General features: G+C 35.0%; 2 protein-coding genes across 12 annotated transcripts in view; one reads left to right on the top strand and one right to left on the bottom strand.

Moving 5' to 3' along the window:
* Nucleotides 1–2,330: 2,330 nt before the first annotated feature.
* The window catches only part of TLCD4 (TLC domain containing 4), a 103,659-nt gene continuing 86,265 nt past the window's right edge, over nt 2,331–19,724 (bottom strand). For all 11 annotated transcript variants that reach the window (XM_072834622.1, XM_072834626.1, XM_072834631.1 and 8 more), the window contains one exon: nt 2,331–8,237. In XM_072834622.1, the coding sequence (XP_072690723.1) occupies nt 7,919–8,237 (319 nt within the window). In that variant the 3' untranslated portion in view covers nt 2,331–7,918. The remainder of the gene's footprint in view (nt 8,238–19,724) is intronic.
* Nucleotides 15,629–19,724, top strand: part of ALG14 (ALG14 UDP-N-acetylglucosaminyltransferase subunit) — a 213,360-nt gene continuing 209,264 nt past the window's right edge. Inside the window, exon 1 of the mRNA XM_072834613.1 lies at nt 15,629–15,737. Coding sequence (XP_072690714.1) covers nt 15,708–15,737 — 30 coding nt within the window. The 5' untranslated portion in view covers nt 15,629–15,707. The remainder of the gene's footprint in view (nt 15,738–19,724) is intronic.

Here is a 19,724-nt window from a genome sequence, read left to right as displayed (position 1 = left end):
TTCCGCAGCTTTATTCGTGAGTTATATTCAGTTTTTCTAAAGCCTTCTGGTTCTCTCTTTGCAATATTTAGCAGATCTGGCCCTTCTGTCTTTCTTCCTTGTCCAAGGCCATGCATCAGGCTTAACCACTTTGCAGTTGCTTGGCCAATTTCTCCATCACTAGCCTATTTCTGTACTCCCATTCATCTGACACTGAGGATCTCCCTCAGATGCCATTCCAATCACATCACTAAGCCTTAAAGCTATACTTGCTCTGTTGTAATTGCTTTGTTTCAAGTAAAAGCTCTTACTAATAGGATAGGAGAGCTGGAAGGAAAGTCAGGAGATACATAAAACATAACTTTACAGATAACAAGACTAAGACTCACAGAGATTAAGATACTTTTTCACCAATACCTTTGGCCCTTGGATACTTCACTCTTTGCAAATTTGCTCTTTCCTAATTTACAATTCAAACAAAATCCTACTGTCTTGTGCCATATCCATTCGTACATCCTTTCTGTCCACAACACAGTATACTTTCAAAACTTCATTTTCTAAAACCTCTCATGATGAGTCTGACAACACAAATTATTTCACAAAGCTTAACTGTCAGGCACAGTTGGGTGTTTTGTAATCACAACAGACTTGGACTTGGGGTCTTCTGCAGGCTCAGACAATCCACTAAAATCACTGCTCCAGGAGGGTGGCCCCTCATTCCTGCCTCTGCACGGAGACATCTGTCAGCAGTGGGTGACACACTACCAAGATAGATGATAGATACACACAGTCACATAGCATACCTGCATATATATACATATATATATATAAAGACAAATACTATATGATTTCACTCATGTGAAATTTAAGAAACAAAACCAATGTTTGGGCAGGGGGATGGGTTAAATGGATGATGGGGATTAAGGACGGCACTTGTGATGAGTCACTAAACTGTACACCAGAAACCAATATAGCACTGCATGTTAACTGGAATTTAAATAAAAATTTGAAGAAAAAAGGCACATATAATGAATGCTTACATTGCATTTTAATGAAGACAAACATTCTTGTAATGTGCACATGAATTTCACTATATTCATTTTGAGGGGTTCATGTTACCCCAAATGCAATGTTTACCTACAGAGCATGTTCTTATTTTGGTTTCCTATTCCTTGAGATCTTTTATCTCTACTTTTCTATGTCATTCTTCCCAAATTTCTATCTATCCTTGAACTTTATCCTCCATAAAAATGCAGCCTATAATCCATATTACTTTTCATTTCTCCCTACAAGTCCCCTTCTTTGAAAGTTCTGCTTAGATAATTTCTGAAATGGTATAATTAATGATTTGGTAAAATGACATAACAAGATGTAGCAGAATTTAGCTGGAGATAAAAGAGGAAGGGGCTATTTAGCCAATAGGGGAGTCAAGCTCCAAGCCTAGGAGTGCTGCAACAATGGGCTACTCAACTAGATTCGGTGTGCATAGACCTTATTTGAAGAGTCCAATTTATGAGAAGCATCTAGGAACAGATTATCAGTTACTAGAAAGGGGAAAATTGCAAACTTGCCAACTTGCTTATTCTGTGCAGTTTTAAGAACCATCAACAAGGAGGGAACGCAGTAAGTTAACTTTGGTAAAGACTAGGAAAAAAAAAACAAGACGGGTGGCTCATCTTTGAAACAAGCTGAGGTGTGAGAGAGAGCACCCATTTACACTTGCTTAGAGCAGTTCTGAATCCTTGTAATTTTACCTGTGGCCTGTCTCCACTAACAGCTGTGGCTGCTATTTTAATTTTGAAATTCAGCTGTTCCTTTGCCAGTCTTGACACAACATTTTAGGCATGTTCTGAAGCATGACTCATGGTACTCTCTCCAAAGGCCAAACCACTTCAGTATTCTATTCAATTAGCTTTCTGCTTCCTGATCTACTGGATATTCTCAGACCAAGATGCAAAATTAAGACATGGGCAATTTGAGAAGGGAGAAACTCCAGCCAAGACATTTGGCAAAAAACACTTGAGACCACATGAGAGGCCTAAAGAACACGAGGAAGGAGATTAAAAACATAACTGCCAAAGTTTTACTTAATCTAAAAGAGCCTATGGATTAGATAGCACCATTCCTTCCATCAACAAGCATGACTATAATGCCTGCTTCCCCTCCTGGTTTGTTATAAGGCAGGGACCTCAGGGAGAAAAGGGAGGGAAGAGGGTAAACAAGCTCTACAAACATCTTGAAGAAAAATATTAGCTTTAGGATTCAAGAGCTGGAAGAGATGATTTGAGGAAAGTAATTTTTATCATCTATTCATCAATTACTATGAAAGTGTACACTTTGCAGACTCAGACTTTTGCACTAAATAATTGTGATTTTATTAATTTTTTTTCCCACAAAATACAAAGCTTTGCACCACATTAGTGTTCTAACACAGGAAAATTTCACGGTTTTCATTGGGAGGAGGGACCATTTATATATATAGGATATTGATTTTATACACATTCTTAAAATCAAGATCAAATAAAATTTGTCATGACAAAGGAAGGCCAACCTTGTGTAACATGCAGATTATTGCTTAGAACTTGCGTATACTTTGAACTGGCACACATACAAATAAAATATACAAACATTTAACATTTTTAAGGGAATTACCTAGAGATATTAATTAATCCCCTTCAAATTAAGCACAACCAGTGACCAAAGAATACTAAATTGCTATTTTAATTGCTAATAAATCTGAATAACACTTGTTTATAAATTACCAAGTCTCACATTTTGTAAATAAGAGTTTTTCATTCAGCCTTATGGAAATAAATTAGAAGGTGTGTTTCTCAAAATGTTAAATGTATTTTGAAAGACTTCCAAAATCTTTATAACAATTAAATAGTAATGTATATTCCCAGAAAAAAATTTTGTGTATCACTAGAGTTATCACATTTGCTGCAATTTCCAAGTAGCTTTTTCAAATGAAATCCATGTCTAAAAGTTATTATAAATTCTAATAATTACCAAAAATACTCATAACTCATTCTAGTTACTAGTAAGAGTATCATCTATGCAAAAATTCTTTAAGTAGAAAGTAGACATAATGATACTAGAAGCAAACCAAGCAAGAAACAGAAAAATATATAGCATATTTTATTTACAGTTATATTTTTAGGCTTCATTAACCAAGAAGTAGCAAATACCTAATGCACACTTAATTACAGAAAAAATTATGTAAAGATATAAAGAAAAATTATACAGATGATGATTAACGAGTTTTCAGCCAGAGGTACTGTATTTATATCTTTAAGATTTAGAAATACTTCTCATTGTTTTTGGTCTTAAATATAGGGCCTGATATCGAAACTGTCTAGTTTGCTGTAGACATTTTCAATGCAAACAAATGGTTTACGGTTTATGGTGTAGCAAGGGACTCAGTATAAACATTTTCAATGCAAACAAACCAATTTTAGCAGCTAGCCTTCAGTTCTCCACTGCTATCCAAAACATCTTCAAATAAAGGTACAACTTAATATCAAGGCTGGTAGAGGCAGTTTGAGGTCTGGGCTAGAGAGGGATAGGGCTCTAGTCCATGGGTGTTGCACTTGTAAAACATGCTGAGTTATCCACTTGCTGGTAAGCTTGTTTTTAAAAGAAACATGACCATAACTAAATTTGCTCAGTTAAAGAGCAGGACCCAGTAATGCTGCCACACACCAGCAGCCCCTCCTCCTAACGGCCTCATAACACAGAGCTACTTCAGTTCCTCCTCCTGCCATGGGGTCTAAGGAAGAGCATTTAGATAATTTATAGGTCTACAATGAATCCATAGCTGAAATACTATAAAGCTCTTACTGCTAAGCCAGTCTAAGAAAGAGACTACAGATGTTTTTCTCAATAAAACCATAACCTTATTAGCCTTGTTTCATCTTGTAAAAAGTATTAAGTACTAAATGGCTTCTGATAGCCTCTTAGCAATTATGGTTTGCTGACCTCTACTTAAACGTATTGCAATGCTTTTTTTTTAATTGAAAAACGTACTTGAAAACTTTGAAATTTGCCACAACAGATCAGAACACTTATGGGTATGGGGAAGCCTCAAAAATTGAAAGGTGCTGGCATAGTCTTAAGGGTGTTAGGAGGATGAGTTGGAAGGGCTGAAGGAATTCAGAGAACAACCTTTAGATGAGGGAGGGACATCATGCCTTTTAAAGGAAAATCAGTCATGGTGTCTCCAACTCCAGGTCCTGCTGGCTTCTCATTGTTCTCACACGTGCCACATATGCTTCGTGTGAAAAATCCCTTGCAGTAGCTTTAAGGGATTGTGCCTGTCATCAATCAAGCTGTGGTTAAGGCTGGGCAGTTTGTTTGTGTGCCCAGGATCTCTAAACACAGGAGGGATCTCACTGCTGTGTTGGTTCATACCGGTGGAGAAATGCTGTGCCACATTTCTGAAAAAGTTATATGCACTTCTTCTGGAACCCAAGACACACAGATACATAGTCTTCCATAAAGTAAAACTATGATGTCAACAATTACATGGACTTTTCAATTTTAAGCAATAGCCTAGACCACTGAAAGCTGATTCATATGTATATTTACACATTGGAGTTAGCAGTAACCTAGAAACTGAAATTTGTTCAAACATTTATTTAATAATAATGTCTTTTGGAACATGTTTATTTCCCTTAAAAATGAAACAGAACAAACATGAATATTACACTTTCCCCTATATATCTCCATGACAGGATTTTTTCTGATGCATGATGACAAAAGGTGTAACCAGCTGTAAAGCTGGCCCTTACATCTGTGAAGAATCATTCTCTGAACACCCAATGCACCTCAGAGAAAGTGTACAATTTAGAAACTGACACTTTAGCAAGAAGTCGAGCCAAACAGATTAAAATTTAGAAAAGAATTTGATTCAAACACCTATAAACTAGGCAGTTTTTAAAAATAAGACCTTTACAATAGTACTGGGGCATCCTTGGTATATCAATCACCCTTAGGAATGGTAAAGACATTATTATTTCTCCAAACATAGCACTAGCCCATGAAACAACAAAACTAAACAGTTGAAATAAAAATTACATCTTAACTTACCATAAGGCATCAAGACACAAGTTACACATGAGTTAATTTCTTTGCACTTATATAACTCCATTTTGAGTTTTAAATAAATGCAAACAATACTTACTAGAAAGATTTCAGACACAAGAGTGCAAATTCTACAAACTCAAGCTCATAATTTTTAAATTCTCCCAAATAACAGATGCAGAATCTATGATCTTGCATGCTATTTAGTTGATTTTCATTCACTTTCAAAATTTTGTAAGAATTTTTATTTTTTAGACTACTACACATTCAAAGAACACCTTTATAGTTACAGGTTTGTCACTAATCTTCTTCTATAAAAATAGAATTGCTTAAAAATTTATACCAATTTGCTTTTATTTTCTACAAATATTTTAATAGTTGTTAAATTCAGAATGCCTAATAGAATTATTTAAATTAATCCAGTCAAAATACTTAATATGTAAAATGTCTAGCAAAAGTTAGTCATTTAATAAATGAAAAATTCATCGTTTAATAAATGATATGTTCTGTCTTTAACTCCTTGTATCTTAGGTAGGTGGATACAATCACAGAACAGCAAAGTATAGCTCCTGTAAAGATCTGACTTAAAGTAGTATGGCAGTTTGTAGTGTCTTTTCCATTTCATGCATGTTGTACAAGGAAATATGTAGCTTCTACTTTTGGATATTGAATCTGGATGTTGAATTAGCTGTCATGCAGCCAGCATAAAATAAGATTTGCTGACTAAAGGGAATAGTGAACTTTGGTTCAAAACATTGTATTTTAAACATTTGTTTTGTGAGTAGCTATACTAATGAAAAGTGCTGTTAATGAAAGCAAAAATAAAGTTTTAAGCATGAAATAGCAACTATAAAAACTGAAACTGCTATATGGAAACTCACTTATCAGTGAGCTTTATATTACAATACATTGCAATATATTGCTTTATATTGTCTTCATTTTGATGGTGGATTTAAAATCTGTGTTCAGAAACTATAGAAATATCCCAAGAGTCAAAAATATTTACTTCAATTTTTGTTTCTTTTTAAAGGAATTAATTTCCAAAATAGTTTTCTAATATAAATATTTTCCATTTAAAAATCCAGTTTTCTTGCAAAAGAGCAAGAAAAGAACAAGATAAAACCATGTGCTTTCCTACTCCCTCTAAACAACCAATACGCATTTAAGTGCCTGTGATGTCAAAGGCACTAAATTGGTATCAAATTATCAATTTAATATTAGTAGCTTTAAAAACAAATACCTATACATTACTTTGTCTTTCAAAAATAAGTGTACTTACTAAAAGCCAATAAATTTGATTTTCTCATTGAGTTATTGACTGAGATTTCAGTTACTTTCTTTAAATGTTCTAAAACTTATCAGGCTCTCTCTGCATTAAACAGCCAAATCAAATCAAATCAGATCAAATCAGTCTGATCTATCCAGCCAGCCTCCCTTCACCATCATAACATGGGCAATGAAAGGAAATCATTCTCCTACCAGCTGAGAAACTGAGTGGATTAGATCTTTTTTGGGTTGGGTTCAATTAAATTCAAGCAGCTGTCACTGATTAAATTTCTTTCTTAGGTAAGAACAATCATTAAAGTACTTGAGAAAAATAAAGGCAATAATAGTTAACTATTATAATTCTATATTTGGGTTGTAAGAATCAAAGAAGTAGTAAACATATACTTACAAGAATCACAAAAAAAAAAAAACCCAAAAACCAAAAAACGGGAGTCACCAACCATTTATCACCACACGGGAGAAGGATGTTAATAATCAGAATATTTAGATTAAATTATCTATTTTTTTTCCTGTCCTTTAGGAAAGACAGATATCCAAAGCACTCAAAATGTTGGTTAAGCAAGTATGGGTGTAAACTGTGAATAAAATATGAATTCTGACTCTTTTGGAGTTTTGGTCTCATTAAGAGGCCTATGTTAGGAGCGTGACAGATACTGCATAACACTTTGGTACTGATGATGTTGGGTTCTGAACTTAGGGGAGGTTTTGCAAGTAGAGCAAATAGAAAGGTTATATTTTTCATGGAAAAAGTGCAAGGGAAACAGAGACAGCAGTGTTAAAGCTTTTTTCTTAATAATTCCTCCCATCAGCCTAAATAATTATCTGTAACTTGCATTTTTAGAAAGAGGAATTCATCTCTTAAGGGGCTCTGTAAGACCTATCTTAAGCCTTACAACAAATAAAAAAGCAATACTTTGATAAAATGTTAAAAAAAGAAATAAAGTGGTCTGAAAAATCTAAAAATTAAAGTATTTTCTGTGACTGAAGTAATTAAATATTCCCAAAATAAGCAAAAATATTTTATCATTCATAGATGAGAACATAGCTAAACAAAATATACATCATTTCTAATAGCCTAAAGAAAAGAACATTTTAACAATTTAGAAATTAAACCCTACACGGGTATTGATAGCCATAGTAAGAAGTGAGTGCAGTACAACAAAATGTTGAGAGCTATTTACAAATTTAAAAGCAGTTCCCATTCTTTCAGCAAAATTGGTGACATAAAACTAAGTGCACCCAATTAGCATAGTCATCTTTTCACAGAGAAAAATACCAATCAATGCAGGTTAACAGATTTCTGAAAAGATTCACCACTATATTTGTAATTTTTTTATTTAAACCTTTAAGATTTTATCCATGCTTATATTGCAGAAGAAAATCAGAAAAGAAATCTTGGAATAAAATCTAAGTTTTAGTTTCTCTTTTCTAAAGGTAAAAAAAAAAAAAAAGGATTGAAATCCTTGATAACAAATATAATTAATAAGAAGTACAAGAACATGCCAAGAATTCATCCTATCAGTAGATATAATGCAGATAGTACTGAAGTATGCATATCAACAGCCCACTTTTAGTCAAGTTTTCCATTCTGAAGACTACTTTTGGTTTTCTCTTGTCTGATGAAAGAGATGACTTTGATGCAACCCTTTGTAATTTTGATCATCCACATGACATTCATTATATCCAAAACAACACAAGTAGAGATCCAGGAACATTGGATTAAAAATCCAAGCCTTATGTAGGCTTCTGTTCCTAACACGGAATACATGTAACTATAAAAAGGAGGTATTGGGGCAATCCGCACGATGAAGAACACCACTGTCATGAGTATTCCATTGATGACGTTAGCCTTGGAAAACTTAGGATACTTCAGAGCTTCAAAGAACCACCTGGAAAAAATTTTTAAAAGCATCACATTTACTCTGTATCTCCAAGGATTAACCATTTTAATTTTAGTTTTCAGTTTTTAAAATTCAGTGAATATCCCCCTAAGATTTATATAGAGAGGCAAAGGGCCTAGAATAGCCAATATAATACTGAAAAGGAAGAAAGTTGGCAGACACATACTACCCACTTTCAAGACTTACTTACTATATAAAGCTACAGTAATCAAGACAGCATGGCATTGGTGAGAGAACAAATAGATCAACAGTCTTAGCCCAGAAACAAACCCACACAAATATACTCAATCGATTTTTCACTACAGTGTAAAGGGAATTCAATAGAGAAAGAATAGTTTTTCCAACAAACAGCTGGAACAATTGGATATTCATATGCAGAAAAATGAACCTAGGCAGAGACCTCACATTTTATCCAAAAATTAACTAAAAATGAACCACAGACTTAAAATATAAAATGAAAAACTATGAAACTTCTAGAAGAAAACATAGAAGAAAATCTTCATGATCTTGGGTTTGGTGATAATACTTTAGATATAACACCAAAAGCACAATCTTAGAAAACAATATTAAGTTGGACTTTACTAAAATTAAAAACTTGCTCTGTGAAAGGCACTGTTAAAACAAAATAAAAAGATACCCATGCACTGGGAGAAAATATTTACAAAATACATCTAGGATAAAGTACTTGTATCCAAAATATAAAAGGAATTCATAAAACTCAACAATAAGGCAACAACCCAATTAAGATGTGGGCAAAATATCTTAAACACCTCATCAGAGAAGATATACAAAAGGAAAATAAGAATATGAACAAGATGTTAAACATCATTTGTCATTAGAAAACCGTAAATTAAAACAATGAGATACTACTACATATCTATAAAAATGATAAAATCCAAAATTTTGGCAATACCAATTGCTGGCAAGGATATGGAGCAACGGAACTCTCAAGCATTGCTGGTGAGAATAAAACAGTAAAGCCACTTTGGAAAACAATATGTCAGTTATAACACTAAACATATTCATAGCACACAATCCAGCAACCACTCTCCTAGGTATTTTTCCAACTGATTTGAAAATTTATGTCCACACAAAAAAATTACATGCAAATTTTTACATCAGGTTTATTTATAATTGCAAAAAACTGGAAGCAAGCAACTAAGATGTTATTCAGTAGGTGAATGGATAAGCAAATTGTGGTATATCCACACAATTGAATGTCATTCAGCAATAAAGAGGACATTATGTAAATTCCAATTTACATAACCACATGGATAAATCTTAAGTGCAGATTACTAAATAAAAGCCATTCTGAAAACAATACCCACAGTATGATTCCATTTATATAACATCCCAGAAAAAGCAAAACTATAAAAACAGAAAACAGATCAGTAGTTGCCAGAGGTTCAGGGAGAGAGAAAGAGGGTAGAGAGTAAGTGAAGCAGAGGAGATATTTTAGGGTGGTGAAACAATTCTATATGATATTGTAGTAGTGACTGCATGACGTTATGCATTTGTCAAAATCCACAGAACAGCATGAAGAATGTGTACAAATTTTTTTTTTCAAATTTTAAAATATCAGGAGTTTGGTAGTGCCAGGATAGAATCTAGACTGTGACAAAAGAATCTAAGTGCTTTACAAATATATGACATAACCTTACTCTAGGAAGTGCGGTAAACACAGGTGATCTAAGTAACTTTGGAAATGGTGGCTATAAGACTAAAGACAAAACTATACACAAGCGCTGTATTCTATTTGGTAAAGTTGCATGTCATGGAGGAACAAGTTAGCAATTCTGAAACCCATATATATAATTTGGGATTTAACACATAAGTACATTTGTTTGATGGTGAAGCGGGGACCCGGTTTCTCATTGTTGGGGTGGAAAATTACTGACAACTGAGTAAAAGAGGCTAGATTGAGCCATATGATACTGGGTTAGAGTTGAAAACATCAGTATGAATTCATTTAGCTTAATTGTGTGTGTGTGTGTGTGTGTGTGTGTGTATGTGTGTATTTATGGACATAGAATAATTATAGGTAGCTGTATACCTATAATTACACAGGCTAGTATATTTCCCAGTTATCTGGGAAATTATAGAAACAATGATGCCCCAGTAACAATGAGCACACCCAGAGCCTAGACCATGGTCTCTAATACCATTCTCCAATAAAAGGAATCAGGGCTCTTTGAGACACAGCTGATTCTAGGGCTGGAACAGAGAATATACAATATGAATCTAGCATATTTTTTACTGCCAGAAAGTAAGGAAGTACTCAAAAAACAAAATGGTGAGGTTATAGCAAAGGGACACAGAAACCAACTGAAAGAGTTCAGTGGCAAAAGCTGTAACATTTTAAAAACACTTGAAGTATAAAATAAATCCATGAATCCATAGTAATATAAATGAATGAAGGAATAAGTGATTGAAGGAGAAAAGATAAATATCCTATGCAGAATAATTATAAATAATTTCTGTAGATATTGCACTCTCAACAAGGAAAGGCATAGGGGAACTATTCATAGTGACTTCCTTCCAGAGTTCAGGATAGAAAGCAGGTGGGATTGAGAGAGTAACTTAAAAATTGAGAAATCTAACAAATGTTACTTCAGCCAGGGAAACAAGGAAAACATCAAGTGATAAGTCATGTTTATAGCATGTAGGCCTGATATGCTGTCATGGGAATGGTACTTTACTTCTATGGTCTTCCTCCCCAAACCCCATGATCCAACTCTAATCATGAGAAAAACATGAGAAACTCAAATTGAGAAATATTCCACAAAACACCTGACCAGTACTCCTCAAAAGCAACAAAAGTCTGAGAAACTGTCACAACAAAGAGGAGTCTAAGGAGATACAACTAAATGTAAAGTGGTATCCTGGCTGGGGTCCTGGGATAGAAAAAGGAAAACTAAGGAAATCTGAATACAGTAGGGACTTTAGTTAATAATAATGTATCAATATTCATGAATTGTGACAAATGTACCCTACTAATGTTAAAATGTTAATAAGGGAAACTGGCTGTGGGGTTATGAGAAACTTCTGTATCACCTTGCACTTTTCTGTAAGTCTAAAATTATTCTCAAAGTTTATTTTAAAAAATTCAGTATTTTCTCTGTTATTTCTGCTCTTTAAAAAAGATTGTGCTGAGGGATGCCTGGGTGGCTCAGCAGTTGAGCATCTACCTTCAGCTCAGGGTGTGATCCCGGGATCCAGGATCAATTCCCACATCGGGCTCCTTGTGGGGAGCCTGCTTCTCTCTCTGCTTGTGTCTCTGCCTCTGTATGTGTGTGTCTCTCATGAATAAATAAATAAAATCTTTAAAAAAAAAGATTTTGCTGAATTTCACCTCATTGTTTAGAGATTAAACTGCAAATATAGTAAAATATACTATCTTAATATATATATATAAATATATATCTTAATATTTAATTTGACTGAATTAGTTATGACTAAACTAGAAACTGCTTAACCTCAGTAACTAAAGCTTAACAATTAAGAAAACCTTAAAATATTTTACTAAGATCAAAAGATCAAGTAGGAGTAATTGGTAGGATAAGAGGTGTATTACAATTTGTCAGTATATGTAGTGTGAAAAGAGAAAAATCTCAACTATTCAAGTCAATTAAAAGAGAAACTATTTAGGCAGCAATGTCAAATTAATAAAATATCACAAACAGGAAAACCATCACTGAAGCAGTAAAGTCAAAAACCTTTGTTCTAAGGGATCTTCTATCCCTCAGTCCTCTTTAGTCCAAAGACTTCTCTTGTTACCCTCAGCCATTAAAAAAAAAAAACAAACAAACAAAACCAAATAGCCATTTTTTTAGACTATATGGTGGCCTTGGGATTACCAGAAATGCTATCCCTTAAATGACCAATCCCTTTCTCATCACAACTCTTAACACCCCGTATTTCACTCTACCCAATTCCACCTAAACCCATTCTTTGACCTCCCAACTCTCAAAATCCTATCAGCCTCCAGAGTTTGATTACTTCCTTTCCTACCTCCCTGAACTCAGATAACTTCAGAACACACATCAGCACACTCAGGTCTCTAAACACTTCATACATCCCACCCACCCCGTCTGCCTCCAATTTCTTATCACACCACCTTTCCCAGGCATGTACACTGCAAGTCGTACTGTGCTCTGCAACCAGAATGCCTGGGTTCAGAGCCTGCCTCTGCCACTTAGCACCTGTGTTGTCTTTCCTCTCTCCGTCATTGACTTCTATGTCTCAGTTTTATCTCTACAATACTGGGGGCAATGATGGGAACTCCCTTCTGGTATGAAGTAGTTATGACACATAGTAAGAACCCCACTCCAACTAGAGCTCAATAAATAATTATGACTCCCCAATACTGAAATTAAGATAAACAGCAGGCACAACTATAATTTAAAGAGAGCTGGACTTTAGCTGAATTCTCTAATTTCTTTCACCGTCCTTTTACTTAACTCCACACTCCATAAAATTGCTTCTAACCTCTCACCATTCAAGTTACTTCCCTTCCTCATTCTTTTCTACTTGTCAATCCCTTCAGAGGAACTGGCCTCTTCTAACTACTGAGATAGTAGAGTCCATCAACCATGAATTCCTTAAACTCTGACCTCAAGGTCTCAAAACTTCTTTTCAGGCACCTTTACCTTTATACTCAGATAAAGAGGTTTCTCTTGCTCTCTCTAAGGCTAACTGCTTCCCTGCCCATGCTCGGGACCACACTCCATCTTCTGGGACTTTAGTCCATCAATTATCCCCTTCCCCTTGATCCATCTAGGTTGATTCTTTCTTCTCTCTGACCAACTTGCTCAATTTTTCCTAATCCAAAAATCTCTCTGCTTCTCTTTCCTATCACACTTTTTGAAAGAGAAGTCAACAGTATATTCACAGGCATTCTTATTATATCTCATAACCCAATACAATATGATTACATTCCCCTACAAAAGAAATTGGTCACTAGTGGCTTCCCTATAATCAAGACAGTGGGTTCATCTTAGACTTCATCCTAAATGGCTTTTCTATAGCATATGACACTGCCAACCATCATACTTCCATCTCTCCTCACCTCCATGATACTATTTTCCTCTTGGTTCTCTAACTACACTTTTCCAGTCTCTACTTCCTCTGCCTATCCCTTAAATATTTGTGCCTCCCAATCATCATTCCTTTCTATATGTGCTACCAAGGCCATTTCATCCACTCTCAAAGGCTTGACACCCTAAGATGAATATTTGATTTCAAGTCATCTCTCAAGGTCTACTTGTAGTTCCAGATTTTTAATTTATTGTTGAGCATTTTTATGCTCAACAATAAATTTATTGTTGGTGAGCATTTCACAAATCAAAAATTCTCAAATATGCCCAAAACTCAACATGCTTAAAACCAATACTCTACTCCTTGCCTAATCACTCCTCTGTACCCAGCCCCCAACCACAGAAAACTGCCTGTTTCTCTTCTGATCCTCCCAATCATTTTGTGGGGTTTTTGAGAGATGGATATGCTTTTATTTTCATGAATAAACTCCATTTTAGTGTGTGAATATATACAAATATGTAAATATATGATATATATAATGAGTTTGTACAAGCAAACTTTTACAATAACACTAAGCTATAGAAAATTGGCTTGTGTAATTAAATGGTCATATTTCAGGTAGCTACATAAGACTGGGAAGGGCCCAAAGGCCATCTTTTCAATATAGTTTGTGTGTTAGGTGTCATAAGCATCCCAACATTTGCTTTTTCTTTGTTCAAATTCAGGTCTTTCTGTGGAAAACTGTGTGTGTGGTCTGTAAATTTTAATTATTTATTTTTAAACTTGAAGTATAATTGACATATCACAGTATATTAGTTTCAAGTGTACAACATAGTGGTTCCACATTTGTATACACTGGGAACGGAGCACCACAATAAGTCTAGGTAATGTCTGTCATCACACAAAGTTGATACAGCATTACTGATTTATATTCCACAGGCTGTACCTTACCCTCCACATTTTATAAATGGAAGTTTATAGCAACCAATCCTCCCAAATCTTCATCAGTGGCATCACCAATGACTTAACCATCCACATCAGAAACTTGCAGTCATCCTAGACTATTCCTATAGTCTGTAACCAAGCCCTACCCATTCCATTTCTGAAAATTCTTCCTTATCTTCCCCTGATTCATTCCGTTCCCACTGCTGCCATTATAATTTTTGGTCCTCAGTATCTCTAACCTCAATGACTACAATGACTCAAATGGGTCTCCCTTGACCTAACCTTTCTAGACTGTTCTCTTTTCACAAGTCCTATTCTGTATTTAGTCCAGAATACTTACACTTTCTGTTCTCCAAGTACTTCATGCACTTACCAAATTTTTGGTTGTGTGAAAAGGTGATCATCTACAAATCCAGACTTAAAGAAGTTGTCCTTTGGCTCTACTATGAAATCACCATATTCATCTTCTGCCAGTTTTTTTCATGTGACCAATACCTGGTCTTTAAGCCAGTTTCATTCATTCATTCATTCATTCATTCATTCGAGAGAGAGTGAACATGTGAGCAAGTAAGGGAGGAGCAGAAAGAGAAAGACAGAATCTCAAACAGGCTCCGTGCCCAGCACAGAGCCCCAATCTCATGACTCCGAGATCGTGATGTGGGCCAAATCAAGAGCTGGATGCTTAACTAAGTCACCCAGGTGTCCCAAGCCAGTCTCTTTTAAAAGAAAGAGCTCATATATTAATTTGAGGTGAAATAATATTTATGTAATTGCTTTTCCCTTCCTCTCTCACATCAGAAGAGCCACCTATTTTGTTGGAATCTACTTCTTACCTAATTCAAACACTCTTTTATTCCAACAAATAAAGGCTACTAGATTGTGAATATATTCATTAAAGCTGAGAGGGAAAGGGGCAGGAGGAAGAAGGAAGACATGCTTGTGAGAAGAAAGGACAGAGGGAAAACACTCTTTTACCCACCATCTACAGTTATTACTAAAAAAGGTATACAAGAAAAGATAGCAAATTGTACGTGTTTATAATCTTCCAAACCCAACTCTATAGGGAAAAATCTGTCTTTGGTCATTGAGCACTTCTTTCTCCACCTGCACTTCTAAACTTGAACCTTTCAATTATGTCCTGGGAATTAATGGTGCAGTGTGGTATTAACTACAAATAGTGTAAAAACAAGATATTATCTGGTATAATTCACACCTGGCAAAAGCAAAAATGGTTCCTTGCAGGAAGAGAAAGAAAGGAAAAAAGTGAGAAGAGAATGGAAGCAAAAAAGTCCATCCCAACACAGCACTGCTTCAGTGTGTTTTTGGAATTCAGAGTTGAAGGTCAGAATTTTGAGTAAGCCTGGGGTTCTAGGAGATATTGTGAGTTCAAGAGGAGCAAAGAGAATTTTAAGAAGTGTAGCTGTGAATAACAAACTCGATCTTTGTTGACATCCTTGGAAAAACTCCAATAAGGCTATGGATGCTGTACATTTCTGGGCCTGGGCAGTGAGTTGACCCCAGTTACCTTGGTTGCTAATGTAATTTTTTCAGAATGTAAACATTGGTATTTAATAAATATTAACTGTGAAATTTTAGGAGTTCAGAAACTTAATTTTAGAAAAGTTGCCCACTGCTCCAATATTATTTTGGCTCCCCTTCTTCTTCTAAACCATTCCTTCATTATCTACTCCTCCTTATCTTATGCTTCCACTCTAAACACTCAACTTTATCATTTAAGTGCCATCTTTTCTCATGGCTTCAAATGTCACCTCTATCTGATCATTCCAACATTCTTCTCTGTACCTCTCACTATAGTTCTACTCAGATGCCCTGTTTGTCCTCTTACCTAACATCTCCAAACCAAACCACCTTCCCTCTAGTCCTCCCCCTTGCCTCCTCATTTCTTTTCATGGGCCCAATCCTCAAAGGTACAAAGGAGTTGCCCTAAACTCATCCCTTTTCTCTAATCTCTCATCCATTGCCAATTTCACTTTTTCTTCCTTGAAAATCTCTATTTTGTCATCTTTTATCTATCCCCACAGGCTAATTTGGACTCCTATTTATTTCCTGGACTAATGTAATTACACCATCCATTCACATAACTAAGAGTGTCTGCTAACCTCCTAACCCAATCTTTGCCTCCAGTCTTCCAATCTATCCTACAAATACCAAAAACTACAATTACTCAATGCTATTTTCAGAATGTCTTCCCCACTAGACTATGTTCTCATCATCCACTGGTTCAAGTTCAATTAACTCTGACACTCAACACCCTGTAAGTCTATCCACCCTCCTCCTAGGCATACTCTTTGATTCTACAAGAATGGGTTTCTCTTTCATGCAGCATGTTTATTCCACTTTTTAAAAACTTATGTTCATTCCTTCCCCAACCACTTCTAAAAACATTCTAAAAACCATTTTAAGAATATGTCCTGCCTTCTCTGTGAAGGCTTGCATGACAAATATCAATAATAGATATTGAAATGTGGTCCATGCACCCTGAGACTTTTTGGAGGGTGTACAAGGCAAAACTATTTTCATAATAATATTAAAATATTATCCACCTTTCTCCTTGTGATGACTTCTACAATGAGGGTGCAAAGCATGGTAGATAAAACTCCTGGCATCTTAACACAAATAACGGCAATGGCACAAAATGATACTAGTGGACACTGTAGCCTTTACCACCACACACTTGGAATTAAAAATGAAACAAGGGAATTTTTTAAAATGTTACAAAAGGGGGGGGGGGCAGAAACGGTTTCACTTAAGAATGTCCCCAATGAAGAAGAATAATTTCACTGCATCCTGACCTTTAGGTACATCTTTTTAATATTATGTGTGATAAAATGGGAAGTATACATAACACACTTCTGTTGCAAAGTACAACAGTTATCTGAAGGAAAAAAACCCTTAGATGATGATTTGAATTATGAGCTAAACTACCTGCCTTTTCCATGCAACACCATTTTTACTTGAAAAAACAACTGAAAAAACTATGTTATTTAGACTTGGGTATTTGGCAGGCATTTTCTCAAAAATGAAAAGTGAGTTTGTCACATTGAGAAAAGAAGCTTGTCAGTATTTGTTGCCAATAACAAAACTTGAACTTTCAAATGAAAATCAGAATTTTGGAAAATTTTTATTTGCCACTATGATTTTGATAGCCTCCCAATACTTAAAGGCTTTTGAAATGAGATCAGTGGTGATATTAACTAATGTGAGGTTTTAAAATATTACTATTTAATGTACCAACATTTGGAAAACCTACAAAACTCAGTGGACCAAATAAACAAATGACCAAGGCATGATGTTACATAATTATGCATAGGCAAAAGATTCAAAGTGCAAAGAGACCAATGAATTTGAATATAACTCTGTATGGAAAGTTCGTTGATACAGTTTCATATTCTATATTTAGATAACCTTTAAAAAAATACCTCTTGGTATATTTTGGCATAATGTTAAAGAAGAATATCCTTGAATACTTGAAAAGGCTTCTTAAATACTTCTACCTTTTCCTACTACATTATTAACTCTGAGAGGCCGGGTTTCTCTTTCATATGCTTCAACCAAAATAACATTTCACAACAGACTGAAAACAGAGGCAGCCCTGAGATTCCAGCTAAATACCACCATGCTAGACATTAGAAAGATTTGCAAAAGCGTACATCCATGACACTGTTTCCACTAAAATTTTTTTCATTTTGGTAATGTGGTTATTTTTCACAAAAAACACATTATGTTAACATAAAATATTGTTACTATTAAATGAATTAATAAATATTTTTAATGTTGCAGTTTTAATTTCCAATCTGGCAAATATCAGTAGATATAAGCCCACAGGAAATAAAAGTTCATTCAAGTCCTCAATAATTTATGATATCAACAAGTTTGAGAACAGCTGTTTTATACCATTAACATCAGCGCTTTTTTTCTTGCCCCTTTATACATAACGTCTTGTTTTACTAGATCATTTTATACTTTTAAGTCCTACTTTTTCAATCATAGACATGACACCAGACACCATACTCAAAGGTCCCAGAGGGCAGGGACTGGGACTTTAGGTACTGCGGAGGTATTTAGGAAATACTGAATTAACATATTAAGGAGCATGTGTACAAAGTTCTTATAAGCTATTTAATTTTAATAGCAATGAATAAATATGTCCTCATGGCAACTCAAGGCATTTAGACAAGAAGGAAGTTACCACCATTGAATTATTTCTTATAAAAAGAAAACTGATGCATGGATATAACTTAGCAGAAGAAATGTAACTGTGAAGCCCAGGTGTCTAAGCTTTATTTCAATCCTCTTTTCCTCTATAACCCACCACATGCATTCCATGTGCCTTCTTAAATCATACAACACTTTAAAATAAAGAAAACAAAAATTTACAAACTATAAAGAAAACAATTAGCCAATAGAAAACTCTAACAGAGCTTAAATAGCTGCACTCAATTTTGTTATGATCTCCTTGATCCATTATACCATTTCCTGTTCACATTCCAACCACACTTCTCCTTTTCTTAAATTACTAAAGACTCAAAGCTTTTAGATAAAGGTATAGAATTAAACTATTGCTAATTTTATGAGTTCTCAAAAAGTTTCAAACAAAAACAAATTGAAGTTCTTTTAAGCATCAGAGTTAATTTTTGCTTCAATATCGCATATTCTGAATCATATTCAAGAGATGGACATTGCTAGAGCTTAACTGATCACCTCTTGCAGGTCTTTTGACTTCATAGTCATTGCTCTTTGCTCTAGATTTTCACATTATCAGTCTTTGAGGATTGCAGAAGAATTATTATTTTAAATATATAAATGGCCAAGCCTAAGAAACTTTCTATCTTCTTGAAGAAATATTACACCATCTGAAATTACTGGCAAACAAAATAAGACAGTATATAAACAAAACTTGGGAAAGAAAATGTCCAGCAGCAGCTCTGTAATCTATTTGCTCTTATTTGGGGAGTGGAAGGATCACTCTTCCTCTGCTCCCAGAGGAATACAAAAGACAGATGAAAGGGGAACAGGACTGGAGACAGGGACAGTCTGTCTAGAGCAGGAATCAGCAAACTTCTTCTACAGAGAGCCAGAGAGTAGACATAAGTAGTAGGCTTTGGAAACTGTACACTCTCTGTCACAACAAATTGACTCCAGTGTTGTGGTGTAACAGCAGTCATGTAAACAAAAAGCAATTAAATGGCTATTAATGTGCCAGGCAATGAGTGCTGGACCACACAAAGTTTAACAAAATTTTGTCCTTGATCTAATGAAACACAGAGATGAGTAAGACACAGAAAGAAAGAGAGAGAGAGAGAGAGAGAGAGAGAGAGAGAGAGAGAACACTATCATAAAATACACTGATCATAATGGTGTAACTCTAGGTCACTATTATGGAAACACAGGTGAGGGATACACAATATAACCAGAGAGAGATGGGGTTTAGTAATGGAAATAATCCTCAGGCTGAGTCTTGAAGGATGAGTA

Source organism: Canis lupus, chromosome 8, assembly GCF_048164855.1.
Source record: "Canis lupus baileyi chromosome 8, mCanLup2.hap1, whole genome shotgun sequence".
In the NCBI taxonomy this organism is placed as follows: domain Eukaryota; kingdom Metazoa; phylum Chordata; class Mammalia; order Carnivora; family Canidae; genus Canis; species Canis lupus.
This window is presented reverse-complemented; position numbering and strand designations above follow the sequence as displayed.